This window comes from Saimiri boliviensis, chromosome 3 (assembly GCF_048565385.1).
Source record: "Saimiri boliviensis isolate mSaiBol1 chromosome 3, mSaiBol1.pri, whole genome shotgun sequence".
NCBI classification, from domain to species: Eukaryota; Metazoa; Chordata; class Mammalia; order Primates; family Cebidae; genus Saimiri; species Saimiri boliviensis.
Genome location: NC_133451.1, coordinates 24,412,083 through 24,432,772, shown reverse-complemented (window position 1 = coordinate 24,432,772; position 20,690 = coordinate 24,412,083). Strand labels below are relative to the sequence as shown.

At 38.0% G+C, this 20,690-nt stretch overlaps 1 protein-coding gene across 4 annotated transcripts in view; it reads right to left on the bottom strand.

Moving 5' to 3' along the window:
- Window positions 1-1,451: 1,451 nt before the first annotated feature.
- Window positions 1,452-20,690, bottom strand: part of ANAPC4 (anaphase promoting complex subunit 4) — a 41,337-nt gene continuing 22,098 nt past the window's right edge. For 2 of the 4 annotated variants that reach the window (XM_074395963.1, XM_039468363.2), the window contains 13 exons: window positions 17,941-17,996; window positions 14,991-15,037; window positions 13,714-13,770; window positions 13,343-13,399; window positions 10,835-10,928; window positions 6,868-6,965; window positions 6,197-6,258; window positions 6,078-6,116; window positions 5,882-5,983; window positions 4,489-4,563; window positions 3,382-3,555; window positions 2,232-2,355; window positions 1,452-1,805 (listed from right to left, as the gene is read on the bottom strand). In XM_074395963.1, coding sequence (XP_074252064.1) covers window positions 1,578-1,805; window positions 2,232-2,355; window positions 3,382-3,555; window positions 4,489-4,563; window positions 5,882-5,983; window positions 6,078-6,116; window positions 6,197-6,258; window positions 6,868-6,965; window positions 10,835-10,928; window positions 13,343-13,399; window positions 13,714-13,770; window positions 14,991-15,037; window positions 17,941-17,996 — 1,213 coding nt within the window. In that variant the 3' untranslated portion in view covers window positions 1,452-1,577. Of the gene's footprint in view, window positions 1,806-2,231; window positions 2,356-3,381; window positions 3,556-4,488; window positions 4,564-5,881; window positions 5,984-6,077; window positions 6,117-6,196; window positions 6,259-6,867; window positions 6,966-10,834; window positions 10,929-13,342; window positions 13,400-13,713; window positions 13,771-14,987; window positions 15,038-17,940; window positions 17,997-20,690 lie in introns of all 4 variants that reach the window. The other 2 variants (XM_074395962.1, XM_039468362.2) reach the window with 1 other exon arrangement.

Below are 20,690 nucleotides of genomic sequence, written 5' to 3'. Positions count from 1 at the left end.
AGGCTATAATTATTGGTTCCTAGAATCCATTAAAACTCTTTAAATGTTATGGTAAGTTTGCACAACACATTCATTCTAAAAACGCTCTACATGCCCACAACCTATCGGTTTTTGGCAGTGACATCTGACAGTTCACTTTCTTACTCACAAAAGCTAACTGAAGACATTCTGCACTACCTCAGGCAATGCCCAACCATCAATAAACATTTACATAAATTTGCTAATCAAGTTTAAGACCTATCATATGCAAGGCTGCAGACCAGTATACAACCTCCTGATCACAGTCCTAAATACTATGTCATACAACAGTGGCTTCCACTGGTACCCTGGAGTACCCAGAGACAACTACCTGTTAAATAGACAAATGACACAGCAACCCTGCAGTTACCCATTCACTTGGTCACAGTACATCCTCCTGCCTAAAGATACTGAAAGCTTTAAAAAGTGACTGTCAATGAGCTGACACTGGAATTCATATATTAAATGGAAACCCTTTCCAAGTCACATGAAAACCGTCTTCTACTTTGGGAATGAGCAGTAGGAAATCAACAGTAACTTATCGGCACGAATGCTAGGTAACATTTAGTTGGCCCATATTTCTCACACTCCTAGGAAGTCAACCAGACAGACAGCTACTATACGTCCTTGACCGAGTCGTAGATGCTTCGATGGCACTGCTGATGTAAAGAACTCAGTGCTCAAATGCAAGGACAGAACAAGAAAAGATAACCACGTAGGTGTCAAGCAGTGCGTATGATGTTTAAATCATAAAAGACAGGATCCATCCTTTGGTTTAGCGTTACAGTAAATCAGTATAATTTGTTCTGAAAACATAATTTTAAAATCATTCTGGAAGCCCAAAATGAACCAGAAGGGGAGATGGAAAAATAGAAATGTTACCTATAATTTAAAAATCCTAAATGCATTAAAATGTCCAGTGACGAATGACTATTTCAATGTAATTTCTTCCTGATATACTAACAATTCCTAATAACTACCCTTTTGACAGAAAAGATTACACTTTTTGTTCACATTCAATTTGTTCTCTTTCTTTCTTTTTTGAGACAGAGTCTCACTCCATCACCCAGGATGGATGGAGTGCAATGGCACGATCTCGGCCCACTGCAACCTCTGGCTCCCGGGTTCAAGCGATTCTTGTGCTTCAGCCTCCCAAGTAGCTGGAATCTTAGGTGCGTGCACCACACCCAGCTCATTTTTGTATTTTTAGTAGAGAGAGGGTTTTGCCATGTTGGCCAGGCTGGTCTTGAACTCCTGACCTCAAGTGATCCACCCACCTCAGACTCCCAAAGTGCTGAGATTACAGGCGTGAGCCACCACGCCTGGCCCTGTTTCTTTAAACACCAGTTCTGCACACAGCATTAAAGAGAAATCTCAGCAAAAATAAAGTCTACCACAGTGACTATATCACCAAGAGAATATGAAGCAGAATATGAAAAAATAAAATTTACTGTTTATTTCTTTGTTACACAAAGAAAATTAAAGGCGGTCCAAGACATCTCAGTCCATCTCCTAGGCCCTTTTGGCCATAATCACACACACAGTAATAGCAAGCCAGATTACGAATCTAGCTCAGGGTCAAGTTTTTCCACTTTGATGACTATCTCTGGAGCTAAAGCAGCAGCACCGGCTTGTTGGTTCTCTGCCTCCGACTCCGACAGCACCTCTTCCTTGATTTTCACAGGCTTATTACTGGCCTCCTCCTCTTCATCTGAAGACTCATCGAGCTCCCATTCATCATCTATGTCCATTTCAAACACTCTCACATGACGAAGATTGGAGCTTAACTAAAAAAAAGAAAAGGCCACAGAAGCATTTTAAATTAATGGCTTAATTAACATATCATACGTAAGGAATTAGAAATCAGAAGCCTGAATCAAAGAATGGTTTATGGGAAAGTTGTATTTCCATCAATTTACCGTAAAATCAATAAACTCAGCTTCCATTTTGTATGAAAAGATCTCCACATAACAACAGTAGCAATTTCGTGAGATTAAAATCTAGAATTATTATTAACTACTTAGTAAGCTTTATCAGAACAAGAGAACTAAATAGCTAAGGCCACCACAGGATCCTAATCAAGGCAAGCTATAAATCACAGTAAAAATACTGGCACAGAAGGACCTTATAGATCATGTATTTGATGAAGGTTCCAAAGAAGCCATGTTACTTCTTGCTATTTCTTCGTTGCCAAATGATCTGTAAACACTTACCACGCAGGATACTTTTCGAAAACCATTCCCAGCAACATACTGTGCTTTCATACTTTCCAGTAACCTCCAGTGCTTCTCGAAATGCATGGTACGGGTAGGAATAGCACTACATTGTTCATCTAGCCTAAAGAGGGGGAAAAAACCACCCAGAAATGAAAAGTGGATCTTCTCCTCCCTAGTTTATCACAGGTGGAATGAGGATCAATTATGGTTTTGATTTCTACTCATACTCCTATTTCCAATATAATTTCAGGAACTGTTGTATTAAAAAAAAAAAAAAGCTGTGATATAATACTCTATAAAAAAATTCCATATTCTATATTTTGGCTGGGCATAGTGGCTCATGTTTGTAATCTTAGCACTTTACAAGGCCAAGATGGGAGGACTGCTTGAATACAGGAGTTCAAGGCCAGCCTGGGCAATGTAGTGAGATCCCAAACCTGTAAAAAATTAAAATTAGCCACGCAAGGTGGCACATGCCTGTAGCTCAAAGGCTGAGGCAGGCGGGTCACCTAAGCCCATGAGTTTGAGGGCACAGTGAGCTATGATTGAATCACTGCACTCCAACCTGGGTGAAAGAGAGAGGCCCTGTCTGAAAAATAAATAAATAAATAAATAAAAATACTCTAATTCCAAATAGGCAGAATATCATCTTAGCAAAGTTTCTGACTCCCTGTCAAAGAAAGTAAATGGATACATTTTTAAATTAGAGTCGAAGAGATCTGCTTACTTAAGTCTCAGTCAATTAAAGCCATCTCTTGATAGTGACAGTATATTTCCCACATGGGTACTGCAGTCTTAATTCTGGAGGGAAAATACTGAAGGCAAATAAAAAAATAATTCCAACCAACTAGGGTTAATGCTCTCCTTGAAAATGTAACTAAAAGAAGTCCCATTCTCCACTCCAAGTAATTCCTCACCTTGATTCCAGCAAATACTTCTTGATTTGCTAGTAAAGCAAAGGGACAAAAAAAGCTATTACGGCCAGCATATTTTGAATGAAAAACAGGAGCATTTCTGCTCAGCTACCTCTATGGTTATCCCTAGTAACAAAATAACCATTATCTAGCAAAACTAAAAGGTTGGAATTTATAATGTGCAATTAAAAAACATTTAACTGTAATATCAGAAAGACAGTTTTACTAGTTACCTTGTAGAATAAGTCCCAGTGAACTGATATTCTGCAGAATCTTCACTGTTATATACTAAAGACAAAGGCAGCTGGACCAAGAGTCTATCTCTTCCTTCACGTCCGATGGTGTCTTTAAGAACTACTGTTACAGTTTCATCATCATAAAACTGTGCATCTAAACAACTGTAGATGCTAAAATTAAAATAAGTTTTGTTATATCAAAGATGGTCATGACTACTGAGGAAATATTGTGTGCATGTTAAACTGGCAGCAAGCAGGAAAAAAATTTAAAAACTAAGGACATTCTGTACAATAACATTTAAAATATGCCATTGGTTTGTATTAAACTCAATTACTTTTTGCACTGATTATTCATATATATAATTAGATCTTAAAAACGGCTAATCATGACCCCCCACAATCTGTGAAGTCGTTTCAGTTCTAGAAAAGCCTTGACTATCAATGGTTAGGCCTTAAGCCTGTGGAAATTCTATGAATGACACCTTACATACACATTCAGCAAACACAGTAGACTAGACTGAAAAAAATAAGATACAACATATGAAAAACAGGCACAGCAACTCCAAAAGTTTATCATAAAAAAAAAAAAAAAAAAAACTTCTTTTAAGTGAAGGAAAAAAGTGAGAAAAAGATCAGCCTGCGAAGTCAGTTCTTTCCCTTGCGAAGCCTTGGGGATGGCTTAGGTACTGTTACCCTTTTGAATCCTGAGAAAATCTCCGATCACTGAGAATGGCATCGCCTCATAATTTTTTGGTCCTAACAAGTATTTCGGCCCCATAGGCCATCTGCCCACTGGAAGCACATTACCTTCTTTGCCAGCAGGGAAGCTCGGAAGTTGTAATTATAGGAAACCACATGATATAAACTCCTGCAGGGCAGTAAGGTTCTATTCAATCATAAGTCAAATCATTCTCTATGTATGACTACAAAGAATCCTGCCTTCTATGTTGGACGTGACAAAGCCCTTTTGCCTATATTATCACCGTAACTGAGTCTGATCACATTCCCAAACATATATACGCATACGTGTAAGTACATTTCATCCAAACAGAAACACACACACATATGTATCTACATTTCATCCAAACAAGATGCAAGACTTACCTTCTTCTGACTTTTTCCGTTGTGGCATATGTAAAGCTCCCAAATTTAATAGCAATTAGTCCACTACTTACAGATCTTAAAGAAAGAAGAGAGGAAAAAAAGAGACTCTGTAGAACAATCTCCATAGTCAATAATCTAAATGCTTAAAAGAACATGATTGTCAGGCTCAGTACATTTACCTAATACCAAATCCCAGACCAAAACCACCACTGTCCTTCTCTAGAACACTGAGAACTGGCTTAAACGCCCAGACAGATAAACCAACTTGGTTTAAAATCATACAGTCACCAAAGTAAATAGATAACTTAGCCAGAGACAATTTGGAATAGAAATAACCAGATTCTTTTTGGTTACATCTTGGTCTCAACATTTTCTTCAAATTCAGATTTAAAACCATTTTTAAGATACCAATGGCATTCTAAATATGATTTATTTTTCAGAACTTTTACTTTGAATTTCAAAGTAAGTCTCTGTTAGGCAAGGCCTCTTTTTTAATGAAAAGTATACTTAACCCTAGGCAAAAATCCCTTTTAGAAGGCAGCCACTTTTAGAAGTTTATGACTTCTAAAATGTTACTTTAACTTTTTGGAAGTTTTTAACTTCTAAAAAATGAGATATAATATCCTGAGTTTTCTGCTGTCACATTTTTCCTAACTCTAAAGAAAAGTCCTACACACAATGATTATATGCCAATACAAAATTAATCTAGAACAAGATTATATAACTTCCTAATTCCGTGTTATCATCTTAATTAGATGAAAACAAACAATTAAATGACAAATCTAAAAGTAGCGATCTGGCGGGAGCTCTCGACCAGCAAGAGGATTCTAACCTGAGTTGGGGGTGCGTGAGAAGAAAGAGAGACAGTGCAGGCAGGGATCAGGAGGACTGAAAGAGACAATGCTCTAACAGTGAGTTTATTCCTCAAAGGTTTGGATTAAATACATTTTCTCAGCTCTGGTTTACATCATTGCAAGAGGAAATGCAAATCTATACATTACAGATACACAATCAGTGGTTGTAAAAGGTAAGGGAAATTCCTTGTGATCATAAAACTTGTCTAGACATTGTTCCTCATGACTGCAGGTGTTTCTGGTTTGATCTTGTTTTAGGACTCACCTGTGAAAAGGTTTTCTGGTTTTACTCATCAGAATATCTTTTAGCAGATTCTCCTTTATCTGCTCCTGATTCAACTTATCTCTACTTCCCTCTCTCAGGCATCCCTGTGTCTGGGCTCAAGACCATCCGTATTGTGATATTTGCTTTGGAAATATTCACACGGTAGGGTTCCCCACGTAGCGAAGTAGTTTAAAATCTGAAATGCTGGACAGCTGTATGCTTCATTCTGAATAAAATCTTATCTCTTTGATTCAAACTTCAGATTAATACTTACTGGGAAATATCAGTATGTCTCCTTAAGATGCACATTTTATAAAGCGAATCTTCTAGAATAGTAAAAAGAAGATAATGTAGATTTGAAGTTTTATTATTCCACCTAAGAAAAAAAATTGTCGTAACATTTTTAAACCGTTGCTGGCTAAAACAAAATTGTATTGTTCATGCAAGATCGGGAAGAAATACACACTTACAAAAAAGGAAATTTGAATAATCTACGTGCAGAGTCTTCACTAAAATAAAACGGAAAAAGAAATGAGGAAAATTTAAATGGGCTGCTGAATTACACCACCCAAGAGGTAAACAGGATTACCTTCTGGTATCTCTATACAATGGAATACAGATTGCTTGATTCATCGATTTCCCAATTACATCCTATATAAAATAAGATTTAAAGAAATAATTAAAGCATTTATACAGATACTCTACAGAAAGTAACTGATCATCACTCTTCGAAGGTAGTAAAAAATCGCCTGTATCACCAAACTTTTATGAGAAACTTTAGTGACAGTTTTAACAGTGAGGAAAAAGAAAATTCAGAGCTGAAAAGGACCCTGGAGTTAGGCACGGGGCAGGTTTAAGACCACCTCCCTCTGGTCTCATAACAACCCTTCATTCACAGTCTTTAGTAGTAAACATGAGAACACATCAGCTCTGTAACTAAGACTGTTTACAATGAATTTCTTCTGAGAACAAATAAAATACTCAAGATGCCTTTAGTAATCATCTAAATCTACTAAAGTAACACCTTTAGTAATCTTTATATATATACACACACATACACACACACACACGTGTGTAAGAAACTAACACGTTAAGAGTATTAGGTTGAAGCATGTGAAACTGTACTTTTGTTAGTCAAAAACAGTTGAATATCAACATTTTCATAGTTCATTCTAAAAATTAAGATCATTTAAATAAGTGAGCCACATACTGCAGTCACTATTGCTCCTACACAAAGACATGCATTTCTTTCAAACTTACTGCTGGCTTTTGCAAACACTGATCAATAATGTTCTCCATCCGCCTTTTCACAAAATGCAATGATTTTCGAGGATAATAAGGAAACAGCAAAGGACTTTCTGGTTTCAAACAAGAACAGAAACAAAAATAAAAGAAGCTATAGCAAACTTATAACTAGAAGAAAATAATCTACTGTTAGAGCCAGTGTGCACAGTTTAACTCAAGGTAGAATTTTCACTGACCACTTCACTGGATTTTCACACAACCTCATTAAAACGACCATGGCCTTCTGCCTTTCATCAAACTCCACTGACAGCTCACTAAAAACCACCTCAGTTAGTACAAGCTTAGACTCACCAGAATCCAACTGTATGTTTCTGCTGGCTATAAGAAGAAAGGAACGATTTGGGAACCATCAAATATATGAGGAAATAAAGTTCATTTTCTCTTCTTAGCCACAGTGAAATGACAGTAACAGTCCAGTATTGTCTTGTAAGAGTCTCAGAAACAGGAGACTGGAAACTAGCTCTATATAAATAAGCTCTTTACTTTTTAAAAGGTTACTTTACCAGGAGAAAATAATATGTAATTCAGCACTTACACCTGCTGTGCTAGGTTTTTAAAAATAATCTATTTTTTTAATTGCTTATAACAGCCATATGAGTAAACACCATATTCTCCAATTTACAGATGAAAAAAAATGAAGCTTAGCAGGTTTAGGCAATTGCCCAACGTGAAAATAACTAAGTATCTAGATTATCAATCAAGCCCAAATCTGACACATACCCACCCTCTTCCACTGTGCTTTGTAGGCCTTCCCTTAGATAAAGCCATGCTGGATAAAATGAACTATAATCACATGAACATTTTAAGTTCACCAGGTGACAGATGCTATGGTATCACAGAAAGACACTGATCTTTGTTTCCCCTTTCTAGAACAGAGCTTCGAGCCTTTGGAATTTCCTGAGTGATAAAGATGACAGGAACATCTTTTTTCTTTTTGTTGTGTCTTTTCTTTTTCTTTTTTTTTTTTTTTGGAGTCTCGTTCTGTTGCCCAGGCTGGAGCGCAGCGGTGTGATCTCGGCTCATTGCAACCTCTGCCTCCCAGATTCAAGCAATTCTCCTGCCTCAGCCTCCCAAGTAGCTAGGACTACAGGTACACGCCACCATACCCAGCTAATTTTTGTATTTTTAGGGGACAGGGTTTCACCATGTTGGCTGGGATGGTCTCAAACTCCTGACTTCAAGTGATCTGCCTGCCTCACCCTCCCAAAGTGCTAGGATTACCATCTTTTGTTTTAACGAGGCAACTCTTGGCTGGCACCTAGATAGCTTTAGGATAGGGGCTGGCTGCCAAAAAGACTAAGCCTTGATTAGAAGTTTGGAACTTTCAGCTCCACCCACCAACCTCCAGGGAGGAGAGAGGGGCTTGGAGGTTGAGTTCAATCATCAACGGGCAAAGACTTCATCAATCATGTCTACATAATGAAAGCTCCATCAATACACTGGGACAATGAGTTCAGAGAACTTCCTAGGTGGTGAACATGTCAAGGTGCTGGGGGAACGTGGAAGCTCTGCACTTTTCCCTCCATATCCTGCCTTATACATCACTTCTCTGTGGCTGTTCCTGAGTCATATTCTTTACAATACAGTGGTGAACATAAATTAAATGTTTCCCTGAGCTTTGTGAGCCATTCTAGCTAAATTATCCAACCTGAAGGGCAGGAAGGTTCTGGGAACTCCTGACTGTATAGCGAAGTCAGGCAACAAGCATGGCTACCCAAGAGATGTGGGTGACCTAGAGACCTGACACCTGATGCGAGGGCGGTCTTGCGGGACTGTGCCCTCATCCTGTGGCATCTGCGCTAACTGCCTGTAATTAGTGTCAGAACCGAATTGTAGGATACCCTGTTGGTGTCAAAATTGATTGGTGTCAGGAGGAAAAAAAAACCTCATTTTGTTGTCAGAAACACTAAGCAGAAACCGCTCAGACGGTGGCCAATAGACTGCTTCTGTGCTAAGTGCCACATTAGTCCAGGTGCTTATCTAGATTAATTGATTCCATCTCCACACCAGTTTCTTTGAGGGAGGCATTATTATCGTCATTTTAAGATGAGAAACTATGGCACAGAGAGTTAGACAACTTGCTCTCAGCCACATTACTAGGAAGTAGAGCAGATTCCAACCCAGACAAGCCAGCTTCCATTGCACCAACTTTTACCCAATACACAACAATGACCCACATACCCTAAGAAAGTACACAGATCAAGTATTTAGCAGTTGATTTTTGCAGTCTAAGATAATAGTTTCGCTGATACTTCCTGACTGGGATTCATTACGGAACTCAGTAGTGAGTTCCATTAGGTCTGTAGCTAAGATCAGGCCTTTCTTATTCAGACACGTAAGATGTGTGTGTGGGGGAGGGGAAGTGGGAGGGAAGAGGGTAGGACCTATTTCTAGCATGGTAAAGTTCCCCGAATCAATAATAGCCAAAATAGCAATGGGGTCCAGGTGTCACTACTCTTGGCGCCCTGCCACCGGCCCTCCCCAGACATCCTGCCTTATTCCTTGGGCATTCTGATAAAATACAGTAAATGAGTAGCATCTCCTGTACCTTTATCCTCCCTCCATTCAACAGCTAACTTGCACCAAGGCAGCTCCCTACTGACCTCAAGACTCTCTGGCGATACAAAACAGGTTCTGCTCTGAAAAAGAATTTAGACTATATGCAAAGTTCTGGGCATCAAAGAATTCTCTCCCTCATTCATCCATTCATAGAAGCAGCAACCAAACAGAAGTGTCAGAAATTACCATAGGTTGAGTTTTACTTACCTACAATGCTTGGGTCCAGAAGTGTTTGGGATTTATTTTGGATTTTGGAATATCTGGATATATATAATGAGATATCTTGGGAATGGAATTCAAGTCTAAACATGAAATTCATTCATGTTTCATGTACATCTTACACAATATTTTTAATAATTTTGTGCTTGAAACAAAGTCTTGACTGCGACCTGTCATATGAGGTCAGGTATGGAGTTTTTCCACTTGTGGTGTCATGCTGGTGCTCAAAAAGCTTTAGATTTTGGAGCATTTCAGACTTTGGATTAAGATGGTCACCTCGTACTGTCTAGTTAAAACCTCAGGCTTTCCCGTTAACAGAATCCTAGCTCCATCACTGACCAGCTTGTGTGATCTCGGGCCTCTCGAACTTTCTGTTTCCTCATTTGTCAATGGGGATGCCACGTGGCTACCCATAGAATCTCGTGAGGATGAAAGCAGGTATTATGTGTATATAGCAGACTAAACACCCCATAAATGTTAGTTACTACCTTAAAGATCAAAGAAAGTGCTAAATGTGGTCAGGTTATTCTTTCAGACAGCAAAGAAACACGTGCTTTAAAAATATTTTCACCTAAAATGGTAAAATGTGTTGGCATATTTAATGGGTGCTGTTATGTGCTGCATCCCTAATTATGCAGACAGCTTTACTGTATTAACACTGACATCTTAGAAAACGAAAGGCGTAACAAGTATACATACATATACACACACACACACACACACACACACACACAGCCACCCCTACAACCTGAGAATACAGTTGAGCAACACTGTGCTTTTAGAAGATAATAAATTGAAACTGGCAAAAAAAAGACCTTCCTCACTAGTTGGCTCTATAGTTTCCCCTCAAAATCCCATTTTTTTTTTACAGGATGCAAAACACACACTTACATAACACTTAGGAATAAGCAATCTTACTACGGCATAATGAACTTCAGAGTGTCTTCTGTCTATCATGGTGATGTCATACACTATTGGTTATTTTACTGATCCTTTAATCAAATAAAAATGGACACAAAAAATAAGTCTCATAAACTTAGATAAGTGTTCAGCAAGTTTTCAGCCAAACTGTTAGCAGATCTATTCAAGACCTAGTCTTAAGTAAAAATAACCATGCCCCAAATCTGTTTGGTTCATAAAATACCTTTCAGGTAGCTGCTATTTTGAAGAAAGTCATACCACTGGTTTCCTTCTGTGTTAGGTGGTGACACAAGATCATCATCTTCATCTTTCAAGTACTAGAAATACAGAATTAGAAATTTAAGTTTATTCATATCTAAAAGGGAAAATAGAAAAAGTAAAAGACAAAAAAAAATTTAGTGAATCAAAGAATTCGGGTCTAAAAGCTGTTCATATTTAACACTTTTTTAATTCAATAAGTTACTTTGTTTTATTGCCAAGTCCTCTGAAAGTGCATTACTATTATTCTAAGTGAGGTAGCCAAAATCTGCTATGTGTATGAGGTAGAGTAAGCCCGCCATCAGTCTCAGCTAGCTACTATCTTAACAATCAAAGAAACTGCTGAACAATTTATAGTTTGTTTAGTCAAGCAACTAAACAAACTGCAAAGTATTAAAAGAGTTATATGCCGTAGATGTAGAGACCACAAATCAAACTTAAATTTTGTTTCTTTTTCATGGGCATATTTTAATTTTACATATGCAAGTTATCAATTAGTTTCACAAGTATCAATTGTCAACATACTGTCCATTCACTCTATGGCAGTTGTTCTCCAAGTAAGGTCCACAGACTCCTGGGAATCCCCAAGATGCTTCTGGGGACCTACAAGGTCAATACTAGTTTTATAATAATGCAGATGTCACCTGCCCTTTACACTGTGGTAACATTTGTACTGACGGTGGGGAAAACTGTGACTCAGCCAGGAGTTAAGGTAGAGGCCCCAAACCATACCAGCAGTCACTGTATTGTTTCTCTGTCACATACTGATAGTTTCATTTGAAGTCATTAAATTACTGACTTTATTAAGTTTCAACCCTTGAGTACAAAGCTTTAATATTCTGTGTGACAGAATTGAGAGTTATACATAGGTACTTTTGCTATACAAAATATATTATCGTTATTTTGAGAAAAAGTACTTATGTTAAAAGCAAAAATAGGCGGGGCACAGTGGTTCATGCCTGTAATCCCCGCACTTTTAAGAGGCCACAGCAGGTGTATCACTTGAGCCCAGGAGCTCAAGACCAGCCTGGGCAACATGGCGAGTCTCTACAAAATAAAGACAAAAATTAGTTAGGCCTGGTGGTGTGTGCTTGCAGCCCCAGCTACTCAAGAGGCTGAGGTGGCAGGATCACTTGAGTCCAGGAGGTGGAGGCTGCAGTGAGCAATGATCGCACCACTGCAGTCAGAAGACTGACCCTGTCTCAAAAAAAATTGTTTTTGGAAAACCTCATCTGCCCCTGTGTGCTTCACAACACAAAGTCTTTTCTGAGTAAATTGGTGATGCTATTAATGAAATCTAGCTTATAGTTTGATGAAAGGTGGCAGTATTTAGAACAGCTTACATGACTCACAGAACCGATACTTCCAAAATGACCAAAGCATGATGTTACAAAATTATGCATGGCCAAAAGACCCAAAGTGGGAGGGAGATGAATGAATTTTAATGTAACAGAGTAAAAAACGTTCACTGACGCAATTTTAGATTCTACATTGAAACAAACCTTTAAGATACAATCACTTGTCCAGATTTGATCTAATAAAGCAACATCACAATTATCTGAAAAAGCTAATAACTCTCCCTTTCCATATACACACCTGTGTGAGGACTGATATTATAGAAACAACATATGAAAACAGACCGAATGTAGAAGCAGATAGGAGAATTCACCTGTTTTCTATTAAGCTGGACATCGAAGAGGTTTGCAAGAATATGAAACATTACCACTCTTCACTAAATTATTTTTATTTTGCAAAATATTATTTTTCACTAAAAATATTTATATTAACATGTAATAGTAAGTGGGTATATTCTATTTTCTTTTTTCCTTTTTGTTTTGCAACTGAGTCTCACTTTGTTGCCCAGGCTGGAGTGCAGTGATGCAATCTTGGCTCACTGCAACCTCCACCTCCTGGGTTCAAGCAGTTCTTGTGCCTCAACCTCCTGAGTAGCTAGGATTACAGGTGTGAGCCATAATGCCTGGCTGGTATATTCTATTTTTGAGTGAATTAAGGAATAATTCTTTTTATGTTTAATTTTTAATACCTAATCATGCCTATCAGCAATAGATGACAACTCACATAAACAAAAGCTCTTTTCTAGTCCTCAGTAATTCTTTTTTTTTGAGATGGAGTCTCATTCGGTCACCCAGGATGACGTACAGTGGCTTGATCTCAGCTCACTGCAACCTCCACCTCCCGAGTTCAAGTGATTCTCCTGCCTCAGTCTCCCAAGTAGCTGGGATTACGGGTGCCCACCACCACACCCGGCTTATTTTTGTACTTTTAGTACTCAATACTTCTTAAGAATGTAAAAAGGTTTTCAGATCAAAAAGTTTAAAAGCTGCTGCTTTTTGGTTATTTTACTAACAGGGCAGAGCTCCTATATTACTTGGTATTATATTACTTTCCAGAAATTTTGGATAACAAAGATGAACAATTGCTAAGGTTTATAAAATGAGTTCAGAGCCCATACCTGACCAACTCTTTCAACGTTAAAGTATTTTCCTTTTCGATTATAAAGGTCTGGAGCCTGGAAAAAATAAGCAGAGTTTAATTCTTAATTCAGCTCACAAAGAAAAATATCCTAAATTTTAACCCAAAACTTTCCTTTTTAAGAGAGCTGTGAGTGGCAGTTATTCTTCTCTTTTATGGATTGTAAGACACACAAACAAAAGTCTAGTTTATTGACTATGCTTATAAACATAATTAGTTCAACAGTTTAAAAAAAGTAATTGCTACAGACTTCAATTAAATTGGGTTAAATTTAATTATGTCGTATCATTACCCAGGTTTATTGCAATTATTTTTTTTTTTAGACTGCATTACAGAAGACCAACTTCTTACCTCATTGAAATGTTCAGTAAGAAATTCAGCAACAAATGTGATATCTTTCTGAGTCATCTACCAACAAGAAGAGCAAAAAGATAATAAATCAAGATAAAAGAAAACTGCTCAATAAAAGAAATGGTATATTATAATAAATGTGACATTTTTACTATCTACTAAAAGCCACAGAAAAACCAGCAAAGTTCTTTCAAAGAAATGTAGATTGTGCAACTGTGAAAATATTAACTCCTGGGGTTCTGAAAATGTAATTAAACATGCGAACTTATCTTCCTATCAGCTAATCCAAGAGCTGCAAAACTCCTTATAGCCTAAGGTTGTTTGTTTGTTATTTCAGGCCTTGTGCTAAGACCACATGTGCTGAGGTCCCTCCTTTGGGAATGGGAACTGGACCCCAGATGAGACGCATCATCACCCTTAGTCAAGGGCTGGAGGCAAACAGTACTGTCTGCTTCAGTGTAGACCCCTGATTCTTGCAATGACCTGCATTCATCCCAATTTAGTTCTTCAGCCCCTGAGAAAATTATATTTTAAGATCCCTTCGAAAAACTGACATATCTTATCTCCCAAAATAAAGCTAACAGTGATGTCAGAACAACTACTATTGTGAAACTTTCCTGGTTTACAAGGCCAATCACCCACAGTGCAAAAGATCTACTTAGCAAGAGTTGTGGAGAGTGGAGGATCCCTTTGTCGTCTAGTTCACACAGGCTTATTTTAATGCTGCCCACTTTTTGAGGCTCAAAACTACCTATTCTCAACAGTTTCAGCAGGGGTGAGGAAGAGTGAGCTGCAGGAATCAAAAGGAAATTCTGCCCTATTCTGTAAGACTTCCCTGGAAGGAGATTCCATCATCACTTGTCTCAGTCCTTACAGGAATCCTTTTTCTTTCTTTCCTTAGAAAGAAACTGTTGCTTATCAGACATCAACACAGGCACTAATATCTAAGCATCTGATTTCCAAGGAAAAGCAGCAGCATTTAAAATTTAAGGAAGTCAAAGTAAGGAATACAAGGATGCTGTCTTACATGGATTATAAAACCTTATCCAAACATGAAAACTATAAATTCAGATAGTCATAATGAAGGTATTCTGTGAGATGAAATAATATACAGAACATACAAATTTCTTTTTTAAAAAGTTGTGACTTAAGGGATCTAATGTCTACATCCTGACATTCTGTTAACTAATAACTGAGTAAGACTACCAAAACGACCAGCACAGCTGAGTTCAACCAGGACAATGTCAACACTGCGAAAATGCACCAGTACATGCTACCTTGTTCAGCTCGGGAAGCACGTGGTCTTCTGTCATTCTCAACATTGCTGGAAATATAAAGTTTAAAAATTATCTTTAAAGGCAAACTACAAACATAATTTAAATTATAAATACATTTCAAAGACAAGGTGTTTTACACTGAACAAAATCTTCAATTTTGTACAGCTTTTCACCAATAAAAATCATTTTTCTTCCAAAAACTAAAGGGTGCCAGAACTTAAATTTGATTTAAGTTTCAGGTTCAAAACTGTTGGTCTAACCATTCTAAACTATTTTGTTTCTTCTTCTTTGATTCAACCTGTTGTCACTCCAGACAAATCTAACTGCTGTCTGTGCTAAGACTACGTGTGCATGGATCCCTCCTTCTAACATGGTGATGTTTCTTTTTTTTTTTAATACTTCCAGATGCTTAAAGTTTTTTTTTTTTTTTGAGACAGAGTGGCACACTGTCACCCAGGCTGTAGTGCAGTGGCACAATCTTAGCTCATTGCGATCTCTGCGTCCTGGGTTCAAGCAATTCTACTGCCTCAGCCTCCCCAGTAGCTGGGATTACAGGTGTGCGCCACCACACCCAGCTAATTTTTTTGTATTTTTAATAGATACGGGGTTTCACCATGTTGGCCAGGATGGTCTCGATCTCCTGACCTTGTGATCTGCCCACCTTGGCCTCCCAAAGTGTTGGGATTACAGGCGTGTGCCACCACACCTGGCTAACTTTTTCATATATTTAGTAGATACGGGGTTTCACCATGTTGGCCAGGATGGTCTCAATCTCCTGACTTCGTTATCTGCCTGCCTTGGCCTCCCAAAGTGCTGGGATTACCACGCCTGGCCATACCTGGTGATGTTTCTGCTCTTAAAATCTGCAAGCCGTTCTTTCCTCCAAAGCCTTACAATACCAAAGAAACCTGTTTATTTCCCTTGGTCTTTTCTGCTACACACTTACAGTTACGCATATTTATATGCTTTTCTTTGATCTAGTATCTGTGGCTGACTCTTTGTCCTTTCACAGGGTTGTCCTCACCATTACTATGTGTTTTGTATTATGTTCCACCTAAGTCAAGACAAAGTATGTCGCATGTGCTTCTGCATGGTATTTGAACATGGTTCTTAATTGTATTTGGTCAGTAACAAGCAAGTCAGAAGTACCTTTGCAAATACAGAACTGTTTTTAACTAATTTAAACTTCTAAGTTATCTGAAAGGGGGGCTAAAATCTAGTTCCACTCATTCTTATCCATCCAAAAAAAAAAAAAACACTACTTATTGAGCATACTCTAGGTGCTAGCAATGTATCAGTATAAAAGATATCCCTGCCTTCATAGAGAACACATTTTACAAAAAAGAAAACCAAGGTTATACAGCTACTGGAAACAGAGACAGGATCACAAGTAGATCTCCACTTCTCCAATCCAGTGTGCTTTCTTCAATGTCCTTCCTGCTCTAATGAGAAGGACTGAGCAGTAACTCATTTCTCTTCTAATCCTGATTCTTACTATAGTTAGAATGTGCAGTAAAAACAGACACTGCCTAAATTACCTCCAATAATTTTAAGCAAAACCAAACTACCTCTGCAAAGCCAAAAAATACTCCTAAGGTCTCACACAGTTTTAATATTGTAATTTATTCTAATTAACAACATGGCTCTTAAACAGGCCAGCCTGATAAGCACTCTGGTTCCTCATTCTGGCTAGTATTGGTACAGTTTCCAGACACATAAAAAAATTTCAAGTATTACCATATGCAGATCACATTCAGTTTTTTTTAAAAAAGGCAATTATGTTAGGTTGAAAAACATAAAGTCTGTTTTTACAATATTAGAACTGAAGATATGGACATGTGTTTAAAGGATATCAGCACATTACAGGTAATTTACATTCTATTTTACTCTTAGAATTTCAAGCAAATGTGGGATAAATTACATTTACGCTAAATTTTGCGTATGTTGGAAGGAAATGTATGCTGGGTTATTTTAAGGATATTTAGAGTTCACAAAAATAGCAATATAAATGTACCTAAATAAAATATGTATGTACTACAAAGTGAATACAAAACATTTAATATCAAGTCGATAAATACTTATTAACTACCTGCGCAAATGCAAAGACATTGTGAAGACACAAAGGCCATAAGTGATCTGCATTCTATTTAGCTGGGCATCAATACACAACAGAAGTGGTAATGGAAATGTTCTACTTCTGCGTGGTCACTAACCATTTGTGGCTACCGAGAACCTCAAATGTGAACAGTAGGACTAAGGAACCAAATATATAGTTTTATATGATTTCAACCTACTTAAACAGCCACATGTGGCTAGTGGCAACCATAGTGGACAGCAGAGATCCAGAGACAGAAGACCAAATAATAAAACAGAAGATAAGCTCCCCAAGGACAAAGTCTCTTTTTTTTTCTTTTTCACTTTTAAAATCCAGCACCTAACAGTGCCTCATACTTTTAAAAAAATGTTTAAAAATGTTATTTTAACCTAAGGAGACATGATAAAGTAAAAAAGTGTGGACTATCAGTGAGTGACAGGGATAACAGGGGCTACAAGTTAGCTTTAATTGTTCTGTGAGGAATGTTTCCAGCACAAGGAGAAATGTTTAAGGTGATACGTATCCCAATTATACTCATTTGACCTTTACAAATTATATGAATGTACTACAAAATCATCACAAGTATATCAAAAATATGTATATTTATTATATACTAATAAAAAATAAGTATTTCTGTGGGGAGGTGGGTCTGGGTGGGAGTATGAATAAAATAAGACTGGCCATGTGCTGATAACTGCTGAAGTTAGGTGATTGGTACAACAGGGATCATTATACAATTCTCTCTACTTTGATAAGTATTTGAAATTGTACTAGATTTACTGAAACAGTCTAAGATAATACTCCCACAGTTTTTTTTAAGTGTTAAAATATAAACACTTTACTCAATTAACTTACCCACATAGAGCCACCGAAAAAATGCTTTGAAGTTTTTCATACTACTATCGATAACTCTAAAAAAGATAAAAACAAAACAAAAAAAATCAGAAATAAGATTATTATGTGGGGGGTTCAAATATCACTGCTCAACTGCCATGAAATATCATAATCCTTCCTGTTCTATTTTATCCTATCTGGGTGACATTTAAGTCTTTAGAACAACAGATATTACAAATCAAACACATACCTAAAAATAAAATTTCAAAAAAGCAGACTGATTATTTTCAAAAAATAAAGCAAATAACTTAGATTCTAACTGGTTACAACAGCCTTGCCACAAACTGCTAACAGTCTTTTTTATTATTCAGTAAAGCATGAAATTCTTTTCTAACTTGGCAAATGAAAGAAATCAGAAAAAAACAAGTTTTCAGCATTATTCTCATTTTAAAAGAAAATACTCATTGGTCGGTAAGAAGAAAAAACATCAACTACAAGAGAAAATCATTATTACAGATTAGTGCTATGTCATTACCTCTCATATCAGTGGACGTTATTTTTGGAAGCTGAGTTTTTATTCAAACAATTGAGATCTCAAAAGTTGAATTTCCCTTGGCTTTACACAAATTTACCCCCAAAATTAAGTGTTATAAATGGAAGTCATCTTCATTTTTATAAAGCTGTTTCTGAATAGAGATGGGTTATCATTTTTTAAACAATCTCTTTAAGCTCACACGTATAAGATAATTACTGCAGGTAAATACCTGTGCTTTTCATTCCTAAATCTCAAAGGCCTTTCCAAGCATTAAGTTTCATAATATCATTGGAGAGAGAGGTCAGTAGCATTAACCTTTCAGTACAAAGAAAAACACTTGTAATAAAAGACTGAAATATCTCTTATGTTACAATGTTACTAAGCAACATAATCAAAACCCTCTTGCAGCAATGATCAAAAAAAAAAGAAAGAAAAAGAGTTCCTTTGTGCAGTCACTATCTTCAACCCAACCCCAGGCCACCAGAACAACATCAAAATGCTCAATGGCTCAGTTTCTCCATCTGTAACCTGTAATAATTCTACTAACCTGAAAGGAACAATAAACTACGTTTTGTTCATATTGAGAAGTGATCACAGAAAGCATAATATTTTATATTTGCTCCCTACAAATACGATGAACCAAAAAATACTTCTAAATACAGGAAAAGCAATGCCATTTCTCCTTGTGTTTTTGTCTTCTAGGTGTACACATCTACACATCTACAGCCTCTACCTTCTAAAATACCATTAAAATGGCCATTGATGGAGAGGGGTACATGTGTTAGAAACTGACAAAAACAAAGAGAACAATAGAAATCAAATTTCAGAAATGTCAAAAGCGACAGAGGATTGATGCAGCTCAACAGCAAAAGTGAATGGTGCAGCTTAAGAACGGAGGCCCGTGCCAGGCAGTGCATGGAGACGGCAGCTGGGAAGGAGCCTCTGTGCTCTGAGCTGTCTCTCGGCCCTTACATGTCCTCACTTCCTTCCTGAAGTAGTTCAGATTTGAGGGTCATCATTTTAATCTGATCCTTACTTCCATTCCCTTGTTCCTCCTGCTTCATGTACTCATGACACCTGGCAAATCTAACAGCTCCCTGCTCTGTGCCCCACTCCTAGAGCAGACCTGCAGCCATGCCAGCGGGCCTCACTTTCCCACTCCCAGAGCCCTCCTGTTCCATTAGCCCACTAGACCTCCTGCTGGACTAGGCAGTTGCTTCACAGGTCTCCTTGTATTCTTAAACCTCCAGCACTGCCTCCCCATCCTTACTCCCAGCTGATTACAGATGTCCTGTTAAGACAATAGAAGCACCTTGAAGGGAACATCCCCCGAATCCCACCTGCTCACACACTGGCCTCTGCGACCCTCCTCTCTCAGCCTTCCCTCCTATAACTGGATGAGCTCCTGCCTCTGCTTTTCTAACCCTTTCCCTTCTGCACTAGATCCCACCTCTCTCATATACTCTTGCTTTAGAGCCTCTCCTCTCTCATCTCAATTTTTTCCCTTCTAGAAGATCACGCCATCCATATATACATGCTCCAGTTCTTTCCAAGATAAAAAGAAGAAAAAAACCTAACAATTCTGTTTCCATCTACTGGCCATTCCCTTTACAGCAAAACTCCTCAAGAGGCTGTCCTTGCTGTCTTCTCTGCATCTGCTCTGATTCTGTAATGTACCAGCTCCCATTACTCCCCAAGGTGGCTCTTATCAAGGTCACTATCCTAATAATATTCTAAGACTCTATTCTATTCTTGGTATTTCCCTTGCTTGACTTAGCATCTGACAACCGATCCCTCATTCCTTCTTGCGGTGCCTTCTTCGCGCCGCCTGCAGGACGCCCACTCCTCTGGTTGTTCTGTCTCTCCCATTTCCTCTCCTACTTCATCGTCCCCATTCTTAAATCAGGTCGCTCCTGTTCTCTAAGCACACTCCTTGTCTCATCCAGTCCCATGGCTTTAAATAACACCAATGTGCTGAGGGCTCCCAAATGCACATTTCCAGCCTGGACCCCTCCCTTCAACACTAGTCTCACATAACTAACTCTGTGCCGGACGGCTCCGCCTGCAGATCTAATGGGCATTTCAAATTTGATACATCTAGCAAACTGACAGGGTAACCAAAATTATCATCACTGACAGGGGTGGACAATGGACATTGTGTGTGCTGCCGGATGTGACAACTTGAGAAGGACACACCAATTACGTGGTATTTCTGACCAGGGATCCATAACCTAAA